We start from the raw sequence: 17,271 nt of genomic DNA on the forward strand, positions 1-17,271 counted from the left end.
GCAATCTGTTGAAAGGAGATTGGGAAATACTTGAAGCATCTTACAACATATAACTGGCTCATGTAGGGGGTTTTCTCTTTTCTTGTTAAAGAAGGCGTACATTTTTTTTTTTTCGTTAAGGTACTTGGTCTCTAACAGCTGTCTTGTGCAAAGTGCTGAAACCAATTCAGTGACAACACAGCTCCTAGTTAATTCTTTCAAGCTGTGTGCAATTGGCTTTTACTAACACAAGGTAATGCTGTCAAATTGAATGAACACTGAATATGAAGGGCGATAAGGCACTTTCTCAAGCGATTCTAGTCCTTATGAACCAGTAGCCCTGAAGCATGAGGTAATACTGTGCTCAAAGCATCTGGTTCTGTTCCTGTATTCTTCCAAATCCCTTTAAACAATGCTTAACACATTTCTCGATGAGCATACTGGTTCAGGTTCTGCATGCATAGTAGGCCCGCATAGTAGTAAGCTTGATGTTACACATTGCCCAACTCGGACCCTCTGCTTCATTTCAAAGCGACTATGTTGAAGAGTGGCCATGCAGGCAAACTTTAATCCCTTGATATGCATTAGCTGATGGTCATTTTTTAAGTTGTTTTGTTCATGCAAGGGACACCCTGTCTTGCTAGAGCATACCTGGACAAGGTACAACCCGCAAGTTAACACAGCTTGGCATCCTTCCCCATTTGGCTTGCCAAGCCCAATCCATACTGCCCTGCAATTTATACACCTGCTGCGTTAAAGTAGCCTGTTCCACATTTTTGTATCCCGATTGCAACACACTCCTGCCAGTATCAGGAATCAGCATAATCATTAAGAAAGCAATGAGTGAGCAATAAGAAGGCCGAGGCAAGCAGTACCAGCCAACATTGTCAAGAGGGCACACTGGCTGTTTTGTCAATAAAGGCTCAATCCATTTGTTTCAGATGTGATTTGTTACAAATGCAAATATCAGTGTTAGACATCTGAAGGATAACCATAAAATATACACTATTGGACATGCATATAGGATTTGTGATGGACATGCAAAAGATATGGCGAACACAGTTTGAGTGTTTATGCATAAACATATGTACAAATTTGCCAAATAATGCTCTGCCCTTGTCACATGCATACAAAAATGTAAGGCAGAATACCTGTAGGACACTTCAATGGAAACACTAAGGTATTTTGCATGTATTTTTTCAACAACTAAAGGGACATTAGATTATGGGGTTTTACGTGCCAAAACCACTTTCTGATTATGAGGCACGCCGTAGTGGAGGACTCCGGAAATTTCGACCACCTGGGGTTCTTTAACGTGCACCTAAATCTAAGTACACGGGTGTTCTCGCATTTCGCCCCCATCGAAATGCGGCCGCCATGGCGGGGATTCGATCCCGCGACCTCGTGCTCAGCAGCCTAACACCATAGCCACTGAGCAACCGCAGCGGGTAACTAAAGGGACATGTCACAGGGACATGTATTCTCATGAAGCTGAATGCCTATAAAAGTTGTAGCAAAACTGAAAGTTATACTGGAGCAAGATAGCCGAGTTGGTTGATATTCAATGTGTGTTTTGTAACTGCGCAAAAGCCACATGAACGAAAGAAAAAAGACTCGGCAACATGGTGCTATGTTATCGTGGTTTTCTTCCTTTTGTCCTTGTTGCCTTTATGCTGTTACAAAACGTAAAAGTAAAGTTCTATATTAAGAGATGCTTGCAGTCTCACCTCGTCAACCACGTACGTGTAGTATCAAATTTTTTTTAAAACTAACATTGACTATTGCAATTTCACTCCTTTCTTTTAAAATACCAGCATCAATGTGTGGCCTAAATTTTGCTCACATAGAAGTGACAACAAGGTGATGCTAGGTGTTTGTGTTCTTTAGAAGCCAAGAGAGAATCCATATGATTACTTTTGTTGTTGAAACCCTGTATCCTATTTTGCTATTTTGCATATTTTGCAGTATCCTATATGCATATCCTATTTAGATATGCATAACTTAGCTTTGGGCTCTCACTATGTGTCTAACAGAGGTTGTTATATACCACACAGAACAATTTTGTCCATGGTAGGGGATTTGCATCTCATTCTTGCAACCATTTTATCCTCCTTCAGTGGCAATAGAGTGAATATTTGTGGTTACTTGGGTTAAATATTTACTGCATTGATGCCTTTATCACCTCTGAAACCACACCTTCTTTACATCTCAGTGCAACCGTGCAGGGCATAGCTTAAATCAGCAACAACAGCTATCATCCAACATGATTCCTGAGTGTAACAGGACAGGGAGAATTAACAAATACACAGTGCACTGTGTGATGAGTGCCTTTTTCTTCTAGGTACCTGGTGCAACAGAAGGACGCCCCTCAGTTATGAAAGGAAACAGGTTGTTTATTCGTTCCTCATTAAGCCACCCTACTTCAGTGACTGAGTATGAAGCAGTTGTCCACAAAACAGATGGCCCATACATTACGGTCAGGGTTAGTGAAGAGTGAGTGCATACGTTTCCAGCTGCTTGAATGTGCAAAGAGTAGTCTCGTGACAAATAATATTTACACTGCTCTTGCCATGTGTATGTGCAGGTTTAACCTCATTTACATCAAAGGAATGAGGTTTGACATCCGCTTTACATTCAATCGAATACCGTTAACGCGGATGCATCGATCTCTTGACACATGCAAGAAACGACGCCTCTGGAGTTTCATTTTTCCTCCCAGCAGCTCTTTGCCATCAAAACCTGCACTGGAACTGTCTGATCTGAGGTAATGAGCCTATTCCTGGCAGCTAATATTTCATATAATTCCCTTGTTTTCTGCATGTCGCAAAACAGGTTTTTCAACAAGAAGGTACAAGAGAATGAAGAGCAGTCCAAAGCTGTCCGTGATATGTTGCTAGGGTTGCATCGCCCTTATCCATACCTTCTGTTCGGTCCTCCTGGTACAGGGAAAACAGTCACTCTAGTAGAAGCAATTAAACAGGTAGGCAGTTTTCTCTGGCAGTGCTCATATAGCCTGTAGCCTTTATTATTCATTTTTGTATATTCAACTTGACTTGCCTCTTTTACTTTGTGTTGTGTGGAAATGTCAGAATAAGTCTAATATTATTACTGCAGATATGCACGCTGATCCCATCTAGTCGCATTCTGATCGCTGCTCCGTCAAATAGTGCAAGTGATCTGTTAGCCGAGCGGCTTTTGGATCATGTGATGCCATCACAAATGCTTCGATTGTACTCTTCTTCTGTCCACCCTGACAAAACTTCAGAGAAACTAAAGGTAGGGTGCACATTCCATAAGATCTCTGCATGTCTGCTTGCATTGAAAATTTCATAAATGTAGTGGGCTGGCATGTTACTGTGTTCCCTGAGCTGTTTCCCCAAGGGCGAGTATTTTTATGAAGTATGCACGTCCTATTGTTTTCCTTAGAAATGCTGCAATTTTTCGGAAGGTGAAAGTGAACATCTTTACACCGCGTCAGAGTTAAAGAAGTACAGGATCATTGTGGTCACTCTGGTCACTTCGTCAAAGTATGTGTTTTTTTATCTTCTTCCTCTTTCACATATGCTAGTGTCATCATTGTGTGAATGCTCTGCAGGTTGATCTCGGCAGGCTTGCCTGTCAACCATTTCACTCATGTGATTGTGGATGAGGCTGGCCATGCTTTGGAGCCAGAGTGTGACATCCCTCTCATGGGACTTCTGGATGCTTGGAAACCTGGCATGAGTGGTACAGGGGGACACATAATTCTGGCTGGGGACCCTATGCAACTGGGTCCAGTCATCCGAAATCGTCTCTGCTTATCTTACAACCTGGGTATGCACTGTCCATGTATGCTGCGAGATGCTCACAATGGCACATTTAATGTTTTAACCCTTTCTGGTCCAATTATTCCTGCAACATAACACTTTACAGAAAATATGAGACCTAGAAGAAAAGTGCACCTGCCAAAACTTGCCACTTCGGTGCTGCAGATGAACATTGTTATTCCTAATATTTCACAAGTGTCTTAGTCCAATAATACTGAGGTTAGGTCTTCCCATATTTTGTGACCTTACTTTCTTCATTTCATTTTATTTCCTTAGACTCCATTGAAGGGGTGTTACACAAGGGGTAGGTATACTTACATGAAAAATTGAAAGCCATATTTTTATTACAGTGCAAGGTAATTTATTATGGTGTTTGAAAATGTGGAAGGATAGGTTATGACTGTGATTTCGTTAGGAAGGCTGTTCCAGTCTGCTGCTGCAAGAAAAAAAGAGTGACCGGTGCAACTGGAGATGCATGCCGGGGGGAGAATGTATGGGGGCTGCCGAGTGAGCTCTAAAAGAACTTGTGAAAAAGACGACCGGCAATGCGGCGACGAGATGCAAGCAATGATAAGCCGGATACTGTTTTCAGTGCTGATATGCTGACGTCATAGGAGTAACTGAGAATGAATAAAGCTTTTTTTGTAGCTCGATTTTGAAGCGATTCGAGTTGATTGATGACATATACTTGATGGGGGTTCCAAATGGGGGTTCCAAATGGGGAATGCATATTCTAATTTCGCCCTGACGAGAGACTGATAGGCTAGTAATTTTACATATTTTGGGGTGTGGCACAAATGGCGTTTTAAAAACCAGAGTGTTTTGGTAGCAGATAAAATGATGTTAGAAGATAAATGATAAAATGATATGCTGTCCCAGGTTAAATCACTACAAGGGATTACTTCGAGATAGAAGGTTGGCGTCAGCAATTTGGTGCGAGAAAACAAGTGGATTGCTGCGGCGGTGGAAGGAGACGGTTTTACATTTGTTACGGTTTAGTTTCATTAGCCAAAGGTTACACCATTCTTCTACACTTTGCAGGTCGTTTTGAAGAGGCATGTTATCGCAACCATGCAGGTCTTGCTGTGGTTTCTGTGCACTGCCTAGGCAAACACAAGTGCTGCACCCAAGATAATGTTTAATTACCCTGCATTACTCTTGTATTGCACCAAGCACTGAACGACATCAAAATTCCTCATCCGCATCAGCGCCAACAAACATCAGTCAGCGAAACACTAAAGAAAAATTTGCTTACACCATTACCCACAGAGCGATCCGCATAATTCTTTTCTTGCACGCTGAATTTGTGTGCAGGACATCTTTTGTTTTTTCTTACATAGAAAATTATTAGTTAAATTTTTGCTCTTGTTGCCAGTTGCAGCAGAAGCTTGTTAATCTGTTCCTGTTTGTTATCCCGGCTCTTGCACTCAGAAATTCAGATCCTGTTTTGTTCCCATAGGGTCATTTGTATTACCTGCCCATTTCTTATGTTTCTCTTTCCACTTGCTATATTGCGATGGCGTGCCGTGAACATGGCATCACCTGTCAGTGGTGAATACGTTGGTTACATATGTCACCATTGAAAACAGTGACTGTGCAGCACCTGCCATGTGGCACAGTACAATCACCATCACTGTTTTGATAAAGTCAGTGGTCGCCAATTTTAACACACCTTACACCATCAAAAGTGAGGACAAGATCGATGAAGGTACAAGTGGTCCCCCCACACCCACGTTTGCAGATGCTGTTGTAATGCATTGTGCAGTTGCTTGATGGACAGAAGTTGAAAAAAAAGCTATGCATGCTCAAAAAGAGGCTGTTATTATCCAAGATTAAACCCAAGCACCAGATGAAAATCACAAACTTTGAGTGTGATTCACAGCTACGACCACTTGAAAAAAGTGTTTACATTCAAACTGTTAGGCTGTAATTACAAGCTTTACTTAATGGGTTTTGAACAGTTTGCTGGCTTTCTATTGAACTTCAAATTAAGTTTTGTGTGAGAGTAGCTTTCTGCTTGAGTGCTGCTGCAAGCAAATTATTGGATGTTAAGTTTCCTTGGATTATGCGCACTTTCTCCTTTGTCCTTTAAGAAATGTATTGACAGCTGCTTGTTGAGAGCTTAGGCCCTCCTATGTACTCAGAAATATTTGGATTGTTCCCAGCCTGCTCCAAAAAGCAGTTTCACTTGCTCTTAAAGCTGTTCGTAACCATGCTTTCCAAGTTGCAGCCTGATTAAAGAACTTCAGGTGGTGAAAATTAGCACTAAAGCACTTCCGACAACCATAGGGTATAAACTTCAGATATAAAACCCCGTCAACTGTTTATAGATATGCTGTCCACTTTTGTGAGTCTGCATACGTGCACATCATTGTTATAATTGCCAATCATTTGCACATCATTGAGCACCATTCATATAATTTTTATATGTTCTATTGCAGTTACTTTAAAGCATCAAATTGATTTATGTGGCGTTTATTCATGCAGGTGTGTCCCTACTTGAGCGACTTATTAAATTGCCTTCATACCAGCAGAATGATGAGCACAATGCACACATGGTGACGAAACTGCTCAGAAACTTCAGAAGCCATGCAGACATTCTCAAAGTTCCAAATGAGATGTTTTACAATAGTGAACTGAAGGTATGACTAGTGACATGCAACCTTTGTGTAACTTTTGGCAATTGTGTCCTAGTGTTTAGATTTTGTGACCTGTAAATATTTTTATGCTACTCTTATAATTTCGATTAATGCATATAGAATGACTTGTATTTGTTTGATTGGGTACAAATTTTTGTTATGGCATTCACCTATGAGCAGTAGCATGGAAAGCTACATTTTTTTCAAAGACAATTATTCTAAAACTCTTATGTGAACACGTACAAGTAGCTTCTCTGCTGCATTTTCCTCCTTCTGGACCATGGTTGGGTGTAGTCCGATAAGTGGGGACAAAGAAAGTCGGATGCAAACATGCTGCTGTTTATTTCCTTTCTTTCTTCATCCCCATCTACAGCACTGTCTCAGCCATAATTTCAGTTGGCTCGCCTAACTTTCTCTACTTCTGGACTATTATATGTTTGGCATTGATGTCAACAGCTGTTGCTTTCTGTATGCATTTCTCAGTGTTCTGTCACAGTTCTCACAGGGATACTTGCCATATATATGTGAATACCAGATGCCTTTTCAGTTCAGGCACTGAGAGATTCCTTACATATGTTTACAGAACTTGGAAGAGTTCAGGTGCAGATTAGTCTAGTATTTCTGGTTAGCCAGGTAGTGGCCAGCAAATATGTTAAGCTGGCGACACCAGGAGCGTCAGAAATATCCCCCTGTATAGTTTGCCTTGCCGAGTGTGACCGCACAGGAGCTCGGCGAATAACTGTTGTCACAGCACATGCGCACAAGTTTGGTTTGCAGCAAGCGAACACATTCTTGTTTGGCGAAAACAAACTTTGTACTCTTTACTTTTCGGTGCACTCGAACTTCACAACTGCATGATGACGGCCAGCCAAGCTAGTGTACGCTGCATCCTGGTCTAGCAGCTCTGGCAAGAGATAGGATGTGTTCGACTCTTATTCCAGTGATGTGAAGGCATGCCACACACCCCAGCTAAGCTTGCTGTGCCATGACACTAGACTGTAGTATGTCCTCTTTTCGCTGGCATAGCGTGACTGAGCTGGTTACTCTACGCTGGTGAATTTTTGTGATTGAATGGTCTACGATTTGTGAAAAATTAATTCAATTAACTTTTTGAAATAAGTAGGATGTTCTTTCACTTTGTGAAGCTTCTTGTCCGTAGATGACTCAAACAATCGTGCTTGGACAGTCAGTCTGAGATACTATCAAACATGTGAATAAGGTTGATCACTACATTACAGTATTGCTATCTTGATGATGGATGGTTACAAAATGCTAAAACCCACTGCAGTGGCTTATTGGTTGAGTGTTTTCTTTCATACTGCGTAACCATGTCATCATAGAAGTGTAATTCTCTGGGTGCATTGTGAAAAACATCTGGGGAACCCTAATTAAACTGAAGCCCTCCACTGCAGCATACTTTATATTACCTTGGTTTTGTCAATGTTAAACTCAATCAATCAATCAATCAGTTATTCACAGAATGGAGAGTAGTGATTATACAAAAATACTCATGAGAGTAATTATTACGGCTAGCAATAAATAAATTGCTAAAAAAAAATTCAAAATTTTATTTTTTGCCATTGCAGGTGTTTGCAAATGAGATGATTACCCAAAGCATGTTGACGTGGGAGGGACTGCCCACAAAGGGTGTGCCACTTCTTTTTCATGGTGTTTGTGGAAAAGACATGAGGGAGTGTAACAGCCCCTCATATTTCAACCCTGATGAAGTCAGGATTGTGGTGGACTATGTGATTTCCTTGTTGGATGGTAAAAATGGAGTGCGAACAAAGGTTCGAAAGTCCGACATTGGAATTGTTTCTCCCTACCGCAAGCAGGTTTGTAAACCATTGGCACACATGGAGTGCTTTAAGCATCATGTACAGCTTCACAAGGTTGCACTTGTGATCATGATACCTACTTTAGTTTTGGAATGCAGTGTTTAAATTAAGTATTTAAGGTTCTTACACAGAATTTCTTGTAATTACTGTCAAAGCTCTTCTCTTCCTATAGTAATATGTCATTCAGATAATGACCTAGTTGCATCTGCAAGTCTTTCTGCAGGACGAAACCCCTTGCACCTAAAATCACCTTTGTGCAGAGGCTTGCAAGCTGTTTTGTATGTTGCACATACATATTGCACATAAATATTGCCCATGATACTGTTGTGCCCCCCTGCCCCCTCCCCTTCGCTTTTTATTCGTTTTCTTCTAAATATGTAATGGTCTTGTTTTTCTTTTCTCATTGTTATTTGTCACTTTTGATCATGCATCTGACGTACTCAATTAAGTAGGTTCCCTATATGGTTTTGACTGTGGTGCATAAACACAGATTCAATAGGGCAGGTCTCTGTGAACATTAAGGGCCAGTTTTAAGTGCTCTGTTTTGCTGTAATTTGTAAACACAATTTAAAGGTTTTGCATTATTTATTGCTGATCTAAGCGATGGTTCCCTGTACAATTGCTTCCACCCAGCTAGCTGCCTATCCAAGATAGACTGAATAAGTGACATCTTACCTGCACGTGATGTCATCTGTGATACATTTTACATGGCACTGTGCAAGCCTCTTTAATAGTATACATGTACATAGGAATTTGTTCTCTGTGCCCTCAAAAAATGAACACAGTTCAGACAGTTTTTCAAAGCTATGGCACACTTCCAGCTGAGATTGTGCATACTCTGCTGCAGCTGCTTTGTTTAAATGCAGTCGCTGCATGCACAAGTGTGAGGGTAAAGATTTGGGGCAAATCTATTTGGACATACTGAGATCTGTGGTCGACCTGTTAGGATGAATGGACTAAAGGGAGGGTGAGAAAGAGTGCAACAAAAAATCAACAGTGCAATGGTGACAACTTCTGGTGAGGTATGAAGGGGAATATGTTGAAAGAACTTGTTTCTATTCTTCAGGAAATAATTATGGTAGATGCAGTGTTGTACTGTTGTTGTCTCTCTGTGAGAGGTGTATGCATTGGAGTGCACTGTAGTGAATGCGCTGTTGGCGCCGTAACATGAAAGAATGCATCAGTGCAAGCGAGTTGTAGTAAGAAACATTGAATGCACTTATTCATACCAACCAGCGATAGACATCGCTGCTGTCTGATACAGTGCGCAAGTAGGGGAGTCATATATAGCCGCATGTAATTTGAGTTTATGGGCGGAGGCAGTGGCTTGAGAAGAAAATTTCATAATCTTTCCTTAACAAGATAGCCATATGTATAAACAATTTTCTTGGGTGTGAAAAAAATTACTCCAGGAACCCTTTAAAGTATCACTCGTGTAACTGAAGTAGTTTGTAAGTCGCTAACCAAAAGCTCCTAGAATGAACCTATTGAATGCATTAATAAATTAGTCTATGCCTTCAGCACAGACCCGTGTATGGCTGTACCAGTACCAATACCAAGGCGATTTTTATTTTTGGGAGTATCTATGAAAGTGTTTTGCAATTTCCCCGCAGTTAACCCTTTCATTGTCTAATTTTTTTCTGAGGTGATGCACATCCAGCGTAGGGTTTTTTCTTGGGTATCATAAAATGAGCACAGTGTCTTATTTTTTATTATGCATAAGGGGAAAAAATCACACTAGTAATCGCAAATGCTCTCTTAGTATGGTCCTCGTATTCCTACCTAACATCAGTGACATGGCAGGACAGAAACACAGAAATGTATCGTCACATCAGTGACACAGGAAGGGTTAAAGACACTGTCATGGAAGCAGAAAACTGGTGCGTAATGAGTAAGGATAGAGCTAAGAGATGGACTATAGGTACGGTTCTTGCTAGAGTGCAGTATGTTCAGTTTACCAGTTAAAATTACCCACCATGGTGACTTTGCAGTGCAACACCATAGCTGCCAAGTCTGAGGTCATGGGACCAAATCCCTGCTGCACAGGCCGCATTTCAATTGAGACGAAATCCAAAAACATTCGTGTGCTGTGCATTGGGTGCACCTTAAGATACCCAGGTGGTCAAAATTTCTAGAGCCCCACTACGGTGTACCTTATAATCTGGTTGTGGTTTTGACACAAAAAGCCTCAGAATTTTTTTACGCTTTAATATTCATTGGCATGTATTGAATGAAACGGAAGGTACCTGAAAGGCTTGCAAAAAGTTATCAGTAGTTTGCAACAGTGTTCTGTGAATTTTCTTTCATAAGCTGTGTGTAGGCCAGTGAATGCTTGGATGATTCAAACTTGAATAAGGAAACTAAAGTAGAAGGGAGAGGGCTTCTTTAGTCAGGTTCCAGTGTTTTCACTAGAGAAGTGGTCCTAGCTGGCAGATGCCCAGAGAATTCATTATCAGCTAATTCATTTTTTGCTGCATTTAAAGCACTCGCTGTGTGGATGGGTTTCTGCGTGAGGCTCGCCCTACAAGCAAGCAAGCAAGTAAGCAAGCAAGCAAGTCGGGAAAGGGCACGACACTCCTCCACTCTGCAACACACAAAGAGCTTACGGCAGGGTTCATTGACTCTCCAACACTGCACAGAGAAGGTTCCGCTCGCCAACAAATGCAGGTTTATTGACCCAAGATACAGAACAGTGTGACAGTCGCGGCACTTACGAGCAAAGGCTCACTGCAAGACCGATCGAGTATGCACATCCAGTGCGCTAGGGCTAACCAAGTAGTGGTCCTTCATGACTCTTTCATTTGATTGCGATGCAATGTGCCTTCAGAACTTCATTGTTCTATCACAGGTGCTAAAGATCAGGAGCTTGCTTGAGAAGCGAGGGTATAAGGAAGTTACTGTAGGTTCCACTGAGGAATTTCAAGGCCAGGAACGTTTGGTGATCATCATAACAACTGTGCGAAGCAATCGCATACTTGTCCAAGGTGATGTGCGCCACAATCTTGGATTTCTGCAAAACCCAAAGGTAAATATAGTCTGTGCAGGTCTCCATTGCATTGCTTTAACATCCTGGCTTTGTGGAGGTGCACAAATGTTGCCTTCTGGGTCATGTGGTCTGGGAAGTTTTTAAAGCAAAGCTTTCTTTGCGTCTTCCTTCAACTATCCCACTGCTGCTGCTGCTGCTGCTGGGTAGTTCAGAGTGTGTATATAGATAATTAAGAGGTGTTAGTTAGAGAGGAAATGCGCCCAGAAAAACTTGTTTTCATCCCACCAGTACGTCGAATGTGCACAATGCCCTCTGGAGCTCCCTGGCTATCGCCACATTATCCCCTTGACAGCTGTAATTATCCGTGACTCCCCTCAGAAGTATTGCAGAAACTGCAGCACCTCCCTTTCTACTAACCTGTGAGCCCAGAGGGGACGCAGATAGAACTGTAGAGAGAAGAGGAGGAGAGGGAGAAGAGGCAGTTCCCATACAAGAGAGGGGGAAGCGGCGTGAGAAGGCAAGGAAACCCCACTACTGTATGACAGCAGTGGTATTGGGGAAACAGGATAAGCAAGTTCAAGGTATGGTACAGTACATCGCTGCTATTTCTGAAAAATAAACACCATGCAAATATGTCAAGCGGGCAACTTACCCAGGGCATGCAGAAACAGAGCCGCATTAGTTAAAGCGCACCGCAGGGTCCAGGAGACACACTACGTAAACGGTCGACCATCAAATCAACACTTCTGTGCCCGCAGCATTAGCTTTGCGGCTATGGCATTGCTAGAGGTTGTGGATTTGATCACAATTGTGGCAATCGTGACAAAGAACATCACGGTGTTAAAATTAATCCGGAGTCCGCCTCTACGGCGTGCCTCATAATCTGTGTGTTTTTGGCACGTACAGCCCCATAATCCAATTCAAGTTTAATACTTCTGCCACAATGCGATGTGTCATGTGAGGCAGTGACAACGCTCAACCCTCTCAGAAGTTATAAAATATGGCGCACAATGCCTCAAGCGAAGACCTCTGCCTGTGTGTTCTCTGTACTATGCAGACAAACAGCAGTAACGTTTATCAACTCGCCATTCTCATGTTTTAGCTTTAGCCATTAACATCACTGCTAAGTATTGTCAAACAAAGCATCCAGCATGGAAAGCTTCGCTTACTACATCTATTCCTATAGTGCATGAGATCTGTAATTTTTTTTTTACTTCATGTTTTATTTGTGTAGGTAGGTAGTCAGCAGAATGAAACACAAATAGAAGATTGGGTTGTAGATGTAAGATAAAGGTGCCATTAGTTTCCTTTAACAAATATCCAACTTCATGTGAACTTTGTCTAAACACACTGATGCAGGAATTGTACCTGAAGCAGAGAATGTTAGATTTTTCTGTTCCAAATACAATTATCATCATGGGTTTTCATTTGTGCCGATTGTACAGCCTATCATTAGAAACGTAAAGGCCAGCCAGCCAGCTATTGCCAACAACGACCAACTGGCCTTTACTTTTTGTGAGTGGATTTAGATACACTCAGGGCATTTCACGTAACTTATACTGACCTTCAGAAGAAAGCGATACATCATAAATGGATGTGACTGACATATATTTCACTGGGATATTCAGCTACTACATCTTTTGTATTGTGCTTAGTCGGCACACTGCCAGTGTGGAAGTAGCCATAATGTATTAGTGAAGTGACCCGCCGTGGTTGCTCAGTGGCTATGGTGTTAAGCTGCTGAGCACGAGGTCGCGGGATTGAATCCCGGCCACGGCGGCTGCATTTCGATGGGGGCGAAATGCGAAAACACCCGTGTACTTAGATTTAGGTGCACGTTAAAGAACCCCAGGTGGTCAAAATTTCCGGAGTCCCCCACTACGGCGTGCTTCATAATCAGAAAGTGGTTTTGGCACGTAAAACCCAATTTATTTTGTTTTTATTAGTGAAGTGCGAATTCGTGAGAAAATATGTGTGTACTGTTTTAGAGGTTCAATGTGGCCATGACCAGGGCAAAGGGTCTCATGGTGATCGTGGGAAACCCCTATACTCTTAGTGAGGATCCATGTTGGAACAGGTGAGTGAAGAATAGGCATTTTGCTGCTACTGCCTCATTTGTACTGCCTTAATGTGATTATTTCAGAATTCTGGAGTTCTGCATTACCAAGAGAGCATACAGGGGTGTGCCGTACAAACCAACAAAGTGCCGTGCACAAGCTTCCAACAATGTATCCAAGCTGTCTTTTGGTAAGAAATAAGCTCCCGGAGACTATTTTTATCTGTAATGGATGATTTGGACATTTGCTATGCACCCTTTCTGTTATCAAAGGCAGTAATAGTAAGGGCAACTGACATGCATTACATTACTGCCAAGCAGCATTACACATTCATCTTTGTATTCATAACACTCGTAATAGTAGCACTTGAGTAGGTTGTTTTGCAAGGCTTGTGGCTATGATAGCAGCGTAAAAACACCCTGAACCACCCTTCTTTGAAGCCTCAAAAAATGCCGAAGAATGAGTATGGTGGCTCCCAGGAATGTATTACCCAAAAAATTTTGTCGGAAGGACCTACTACGAGTGTAGATTCGAGCGGAATATTTATCTTTTCCATTTGCCTTCGACATGCTCCATTCACAAGGGACGGGGCAGCGCCAATGGCAGTGCCCCACCTATGGCGTTACGGTGAGAGGGCTCATTGCAGCACCCTGTGGCTGCTGTGGCATTTATGCTATGCAGCACATCCAGCTACATGCACCTGTAGTGCATGGCAGGGCTAGAGTGCGCACTCATGCTCGTGTCCTCCAGTCTGGTCATGCTACGCAGTGTGAACCGGCTTTTTCCTGCAAGGATACTAAGGAAATTTAGATTGCAAATTCTGAAGCGCTATCAACAGCTCAATGCAAAGCACGTCTAGCCAGGAGCGGCTGGTCATGAGAATGCATCCCTTATGGATGCCAAACGCCATTCCTCGCAAGGCGCGGCAGGTGTAGTGTATGTGTGGTCTGGGCCCAAGTTTTATGTGTTTCAGGGCTAGTTCAGCATTCAAAACTATATGAATTTAGCGAGACCCTACGGCTTCGACACTGATAAGCAGTGTGACCAAAATTTCATTCCGATGTGGGCAGTTGTGGCCGATCACGAGCAGACAATAGTCCGCTTCTTAAATTATCGGGTTTTACGTGCCAATACCTTTAACTTATGAGGCACGTTGTAGTGGGGGATTCCGGAAATTTGGATCATCTGGGGTTTACTTGCCGTGGTTACGAGATTGTGGGATTGAATCCCGGCCACAGCGGCGGCATTTCGAAGGGGGGTGAAATGCGAAAACATCCATGTACTTAGATTTAGGTGCACATTAAACAACCCCAGGTGGTCCAAATTTCCCAAGTCCCCCACTACGGTGTGCCTCAAAATGAGATTGTGGTTTTGGCATGTAAAACTCTATAATTAATTTACATGGAGTTCTATAATGTGCACTGAAATCGAAGTACACAAGTGTTTTTGCATCTCGCCCTCATCGAAATGCGGCCACCGCGGCCGGGATTCGATCCCACAATCTCGTGCTTACAACACCATAGCCACTAAGCAACCATGGTGGGTGTAGTCTGCTTTTTCTGTAAGCGTGCAATTCTTATAGAAATTTGAGGCGCACATTTGTTTACTCCAGCCCATTTAGTAAGCTGCGTCAGTTAATATACACATTAACAGTAGGGAGAAGCACACTGGTTCAAACGCCCTTCTGATGGATGTCAGCTGTCAATAGCAGCCGTCTATAGGAATCTTGCATGTGATGACATATGCAAGGTGCCGGCAGTTTCTAAATGGGTGAGAAGGCCTCCATTTGAAACGAGTGTTTGACAAAAACGTGACCTAGTGTGAACTCCATGTGCCGCACACGAGTGCAGAATTTGGCCGAGACGTTCACAGCAGTGTATGCTATCCACAGAACGAGTTTTTTCGTCAAGCCCTAGGAGTGGTTCAGGGGCCTTTTAATGGGCAGCACTGTAGCTTCACTCACCTTGTGAAAAATTGTCCCAGAGCTTCTATACCAATTACATTTATTATGGCTTACTTCATATGGAATTTTACTGTTGCAGGCTGAGCTGCTGCTTTACAGATCATGCACAGAAGTGTTGGGAAGATGTAATGCATGCAATTCATTTTTTTCCTTAGTTTTCAGCAAACGCTCAGAAACCCAAGTGGGATCACATTTTCAAGTCCAGCATCATAAAAAACAGGGCATGTGTTTGCAGCCACCATTTCCTCTGTGGCTCAGTGCACTAGGGTTTTAGTCTTAGTGACCTTCAGTGTAAAAACAAAACTAAAGATGAATCAAAATTAAATCAGCTTTCAGCAAAACAAAAGTGCAGTTTCACTGTTTCAGGTTCAACTATTCAAGGTGCCAGCAAAATTTAAAGCACATCTGTGTAGTCATAAAGCAGATCATATTTTTTGATGAGCCACTGGTGCCCAGGATAGAGAAATGTTGGAAGTGCGTTTGTGGCACGAGGTAAAGGCTTAGCATGATGTGGCTATAATCATTGTTTTCCTCTTTGATAAGCTGAAGCAGTGGCATGATGGGTATGGTAGGATATGTGCAAAGGCTGATGAATCAAGTAAAAAGAAAAATAATTTTTCGCAGTGACTGCAAACAAAACGAGACTTGGGGCACTTATTGTCACATAAGGCTTTGCACCATCACCCATTTCCTAAGAAATGTGGTTTCGCTTCTTCAAACCATTTTCTACTATCGTTTTCACAGCATGTTGCACTCGTCCCTTTGCTATTTGTAGTGCACACATCTGCATCTGTTAAATGGCCCTGAAGTTCAGTTTTAGACAGCAGTATTCTCTAAGCAAAGATTCAGTTGTGTATGTGTGCTTGGAATTGATATAGCAGTAAAACAAAGGAAGGTACAGTGAAACCTCGTTAAACCGTAGTTGGCCGGAGCTTGGAAAAAGTATGTACTAAATGGTAGTACTGTTTAACTGAAATAGCATGAGACTGCCCACTTACCTGTCAAAAACGGAGCTCGGAGAGAGAGTGATGAAAGGGCAAAAACATGCAGTATTTATTCACTTCGTGCGACATTAGTCTTATTTTCGTTTCATGTTGCGGCAGCTTAGCAGCAACAACAGCCTCAAATTCAAAGATGCGAGCCTGCTTTTCCAGCCCCCTCTTCTCAGCAAACACTCACATGGCAGCTACCTCGTTTGCGTTGCATATTCTCCGTACATGGGAGCGGTAGCACTGCAGAAGTCGCGTGGTGGTGGTGTCGCGACAATTGCATTCATCATGCTGACGCAAAGCGCAGCTTCTGCTACTGTTGGGCCTGAATCGCCCGTGCTGTCGCTTTTCATGTCGCCCTCATCACTGTCGTTAGGCAACACTTTGGCAACTGTAGAGGCAACGATGGTGAAAAGTGCAACCTCGTAGCCGACATCTTATCGCAGTCGCAGCAGCGCCGCCGAGCAACTTCTTCCCACCACACACGGTAGTCCACGGTAGATCCCTGTGGCGTGTCAGCGCAGATTTCTTTGTGCCACATTCGATAGCACGAACGATGTCCAATGTTTCTTCTATGCTGAGCACCCGGTGTTTTTATCCGAGCTTCGGCATGATTCGAGTCCTAGCTTGCACGATGCCACAACCAGTCTCAATGCTCTCTGGCATGACGCCGAAATGATGATGTGGCTTCACGCGCAAACACATAGGGCACTTTGAGGCCATTGTTCCGATCTCTGAGGCTTGTTCTACCAGGCCGCCCAATGAGGACGATGCACTGCTGCGATTGCACAACAAAAAGTGGAAACACTACGTGCCAACCGATACATACGCAGTAAGCTGGTATATACAGTTATTGCGGGTACAAAACGCATTATGTTCAGTGGCTGCTGAGTCGGAGATTTTACTTTACTACTTTAAAACAACACTACTGCTTACGCGGCTACAGTTTAACAAGGTTTTACTATACACAGTATGACTTATATGAGCACAAACTTTCAACGTCAATAGGTGTCA

The 17,271-nt window shown here is 42.7% G+C and overlaps 1 protein-coding gene across 1 annotated transcript in view; it reads left to right on the forward strand.

The window, feature by feature from the left end:
* The window catches only part of LOC135906278 (putative helicase MOV-10), a 57,410-nt gene that overhangs the window by 39,408 nt on the left and 731 nt on the right, over nt 1-17,271 (forward strand). The window contains exons 7-17 of the mRNA XM_065437602.2: nt 2,321-2,472; nt 2,564-2,743; nt 2,812-2,959; nt 3,094-3,255; nt 3,406-3,506; nt 3,575-3,792; nt 6,273-6,427; nt 8,011-8,259; nt 11,111-11,287; nt 13,237-13,325; nt 13,392-13,495. Of these exons, the coding sequence (XP_065293674.1) occupies nt 2,321-2,472; nt 2,564-2,743; nt 2,812-2,959; nt 3,094-3,255; nt 3,406-3,506; nt 3,575-3,792; nt 6,273-6,427; nt 8,011-8,259; nt 11,111-11,287; nt 13,237-13,325; nt 13,392-13,495 (1,735 nt within the window). The remainder of the gene's footprint in view (nt 1-2,320; nt 2,473-2,563; nt 2,744-2,811; nt 2,960-3,093; nt 3,256-3,405; nt 3,507-3,574; nt 3,793-6,272; nt 6,428-8,010; nt 8,260-11,110; nt 11,288-13,236; nt 13,326-13,391; nt 13,496-17,271) is intronic.

This window comes from Dermacentor albipictus, chromosome 1 (assembly GCF_038994185.2).
Source record: "Dermacentor albipictus isolate Rhodes 1998 colony chromosome 1, USDA_Dalb.pri_finalv2, whole genome shotgun sequence".
In the NCBI taxonomy this organism is placed as follows: domain Eukaryota; kingdom Metazoa; phylum Arthropoda; class Arachnida; order Ixodida; family Ixodidae; genus Dermacentor; species Dermacentor albipictus.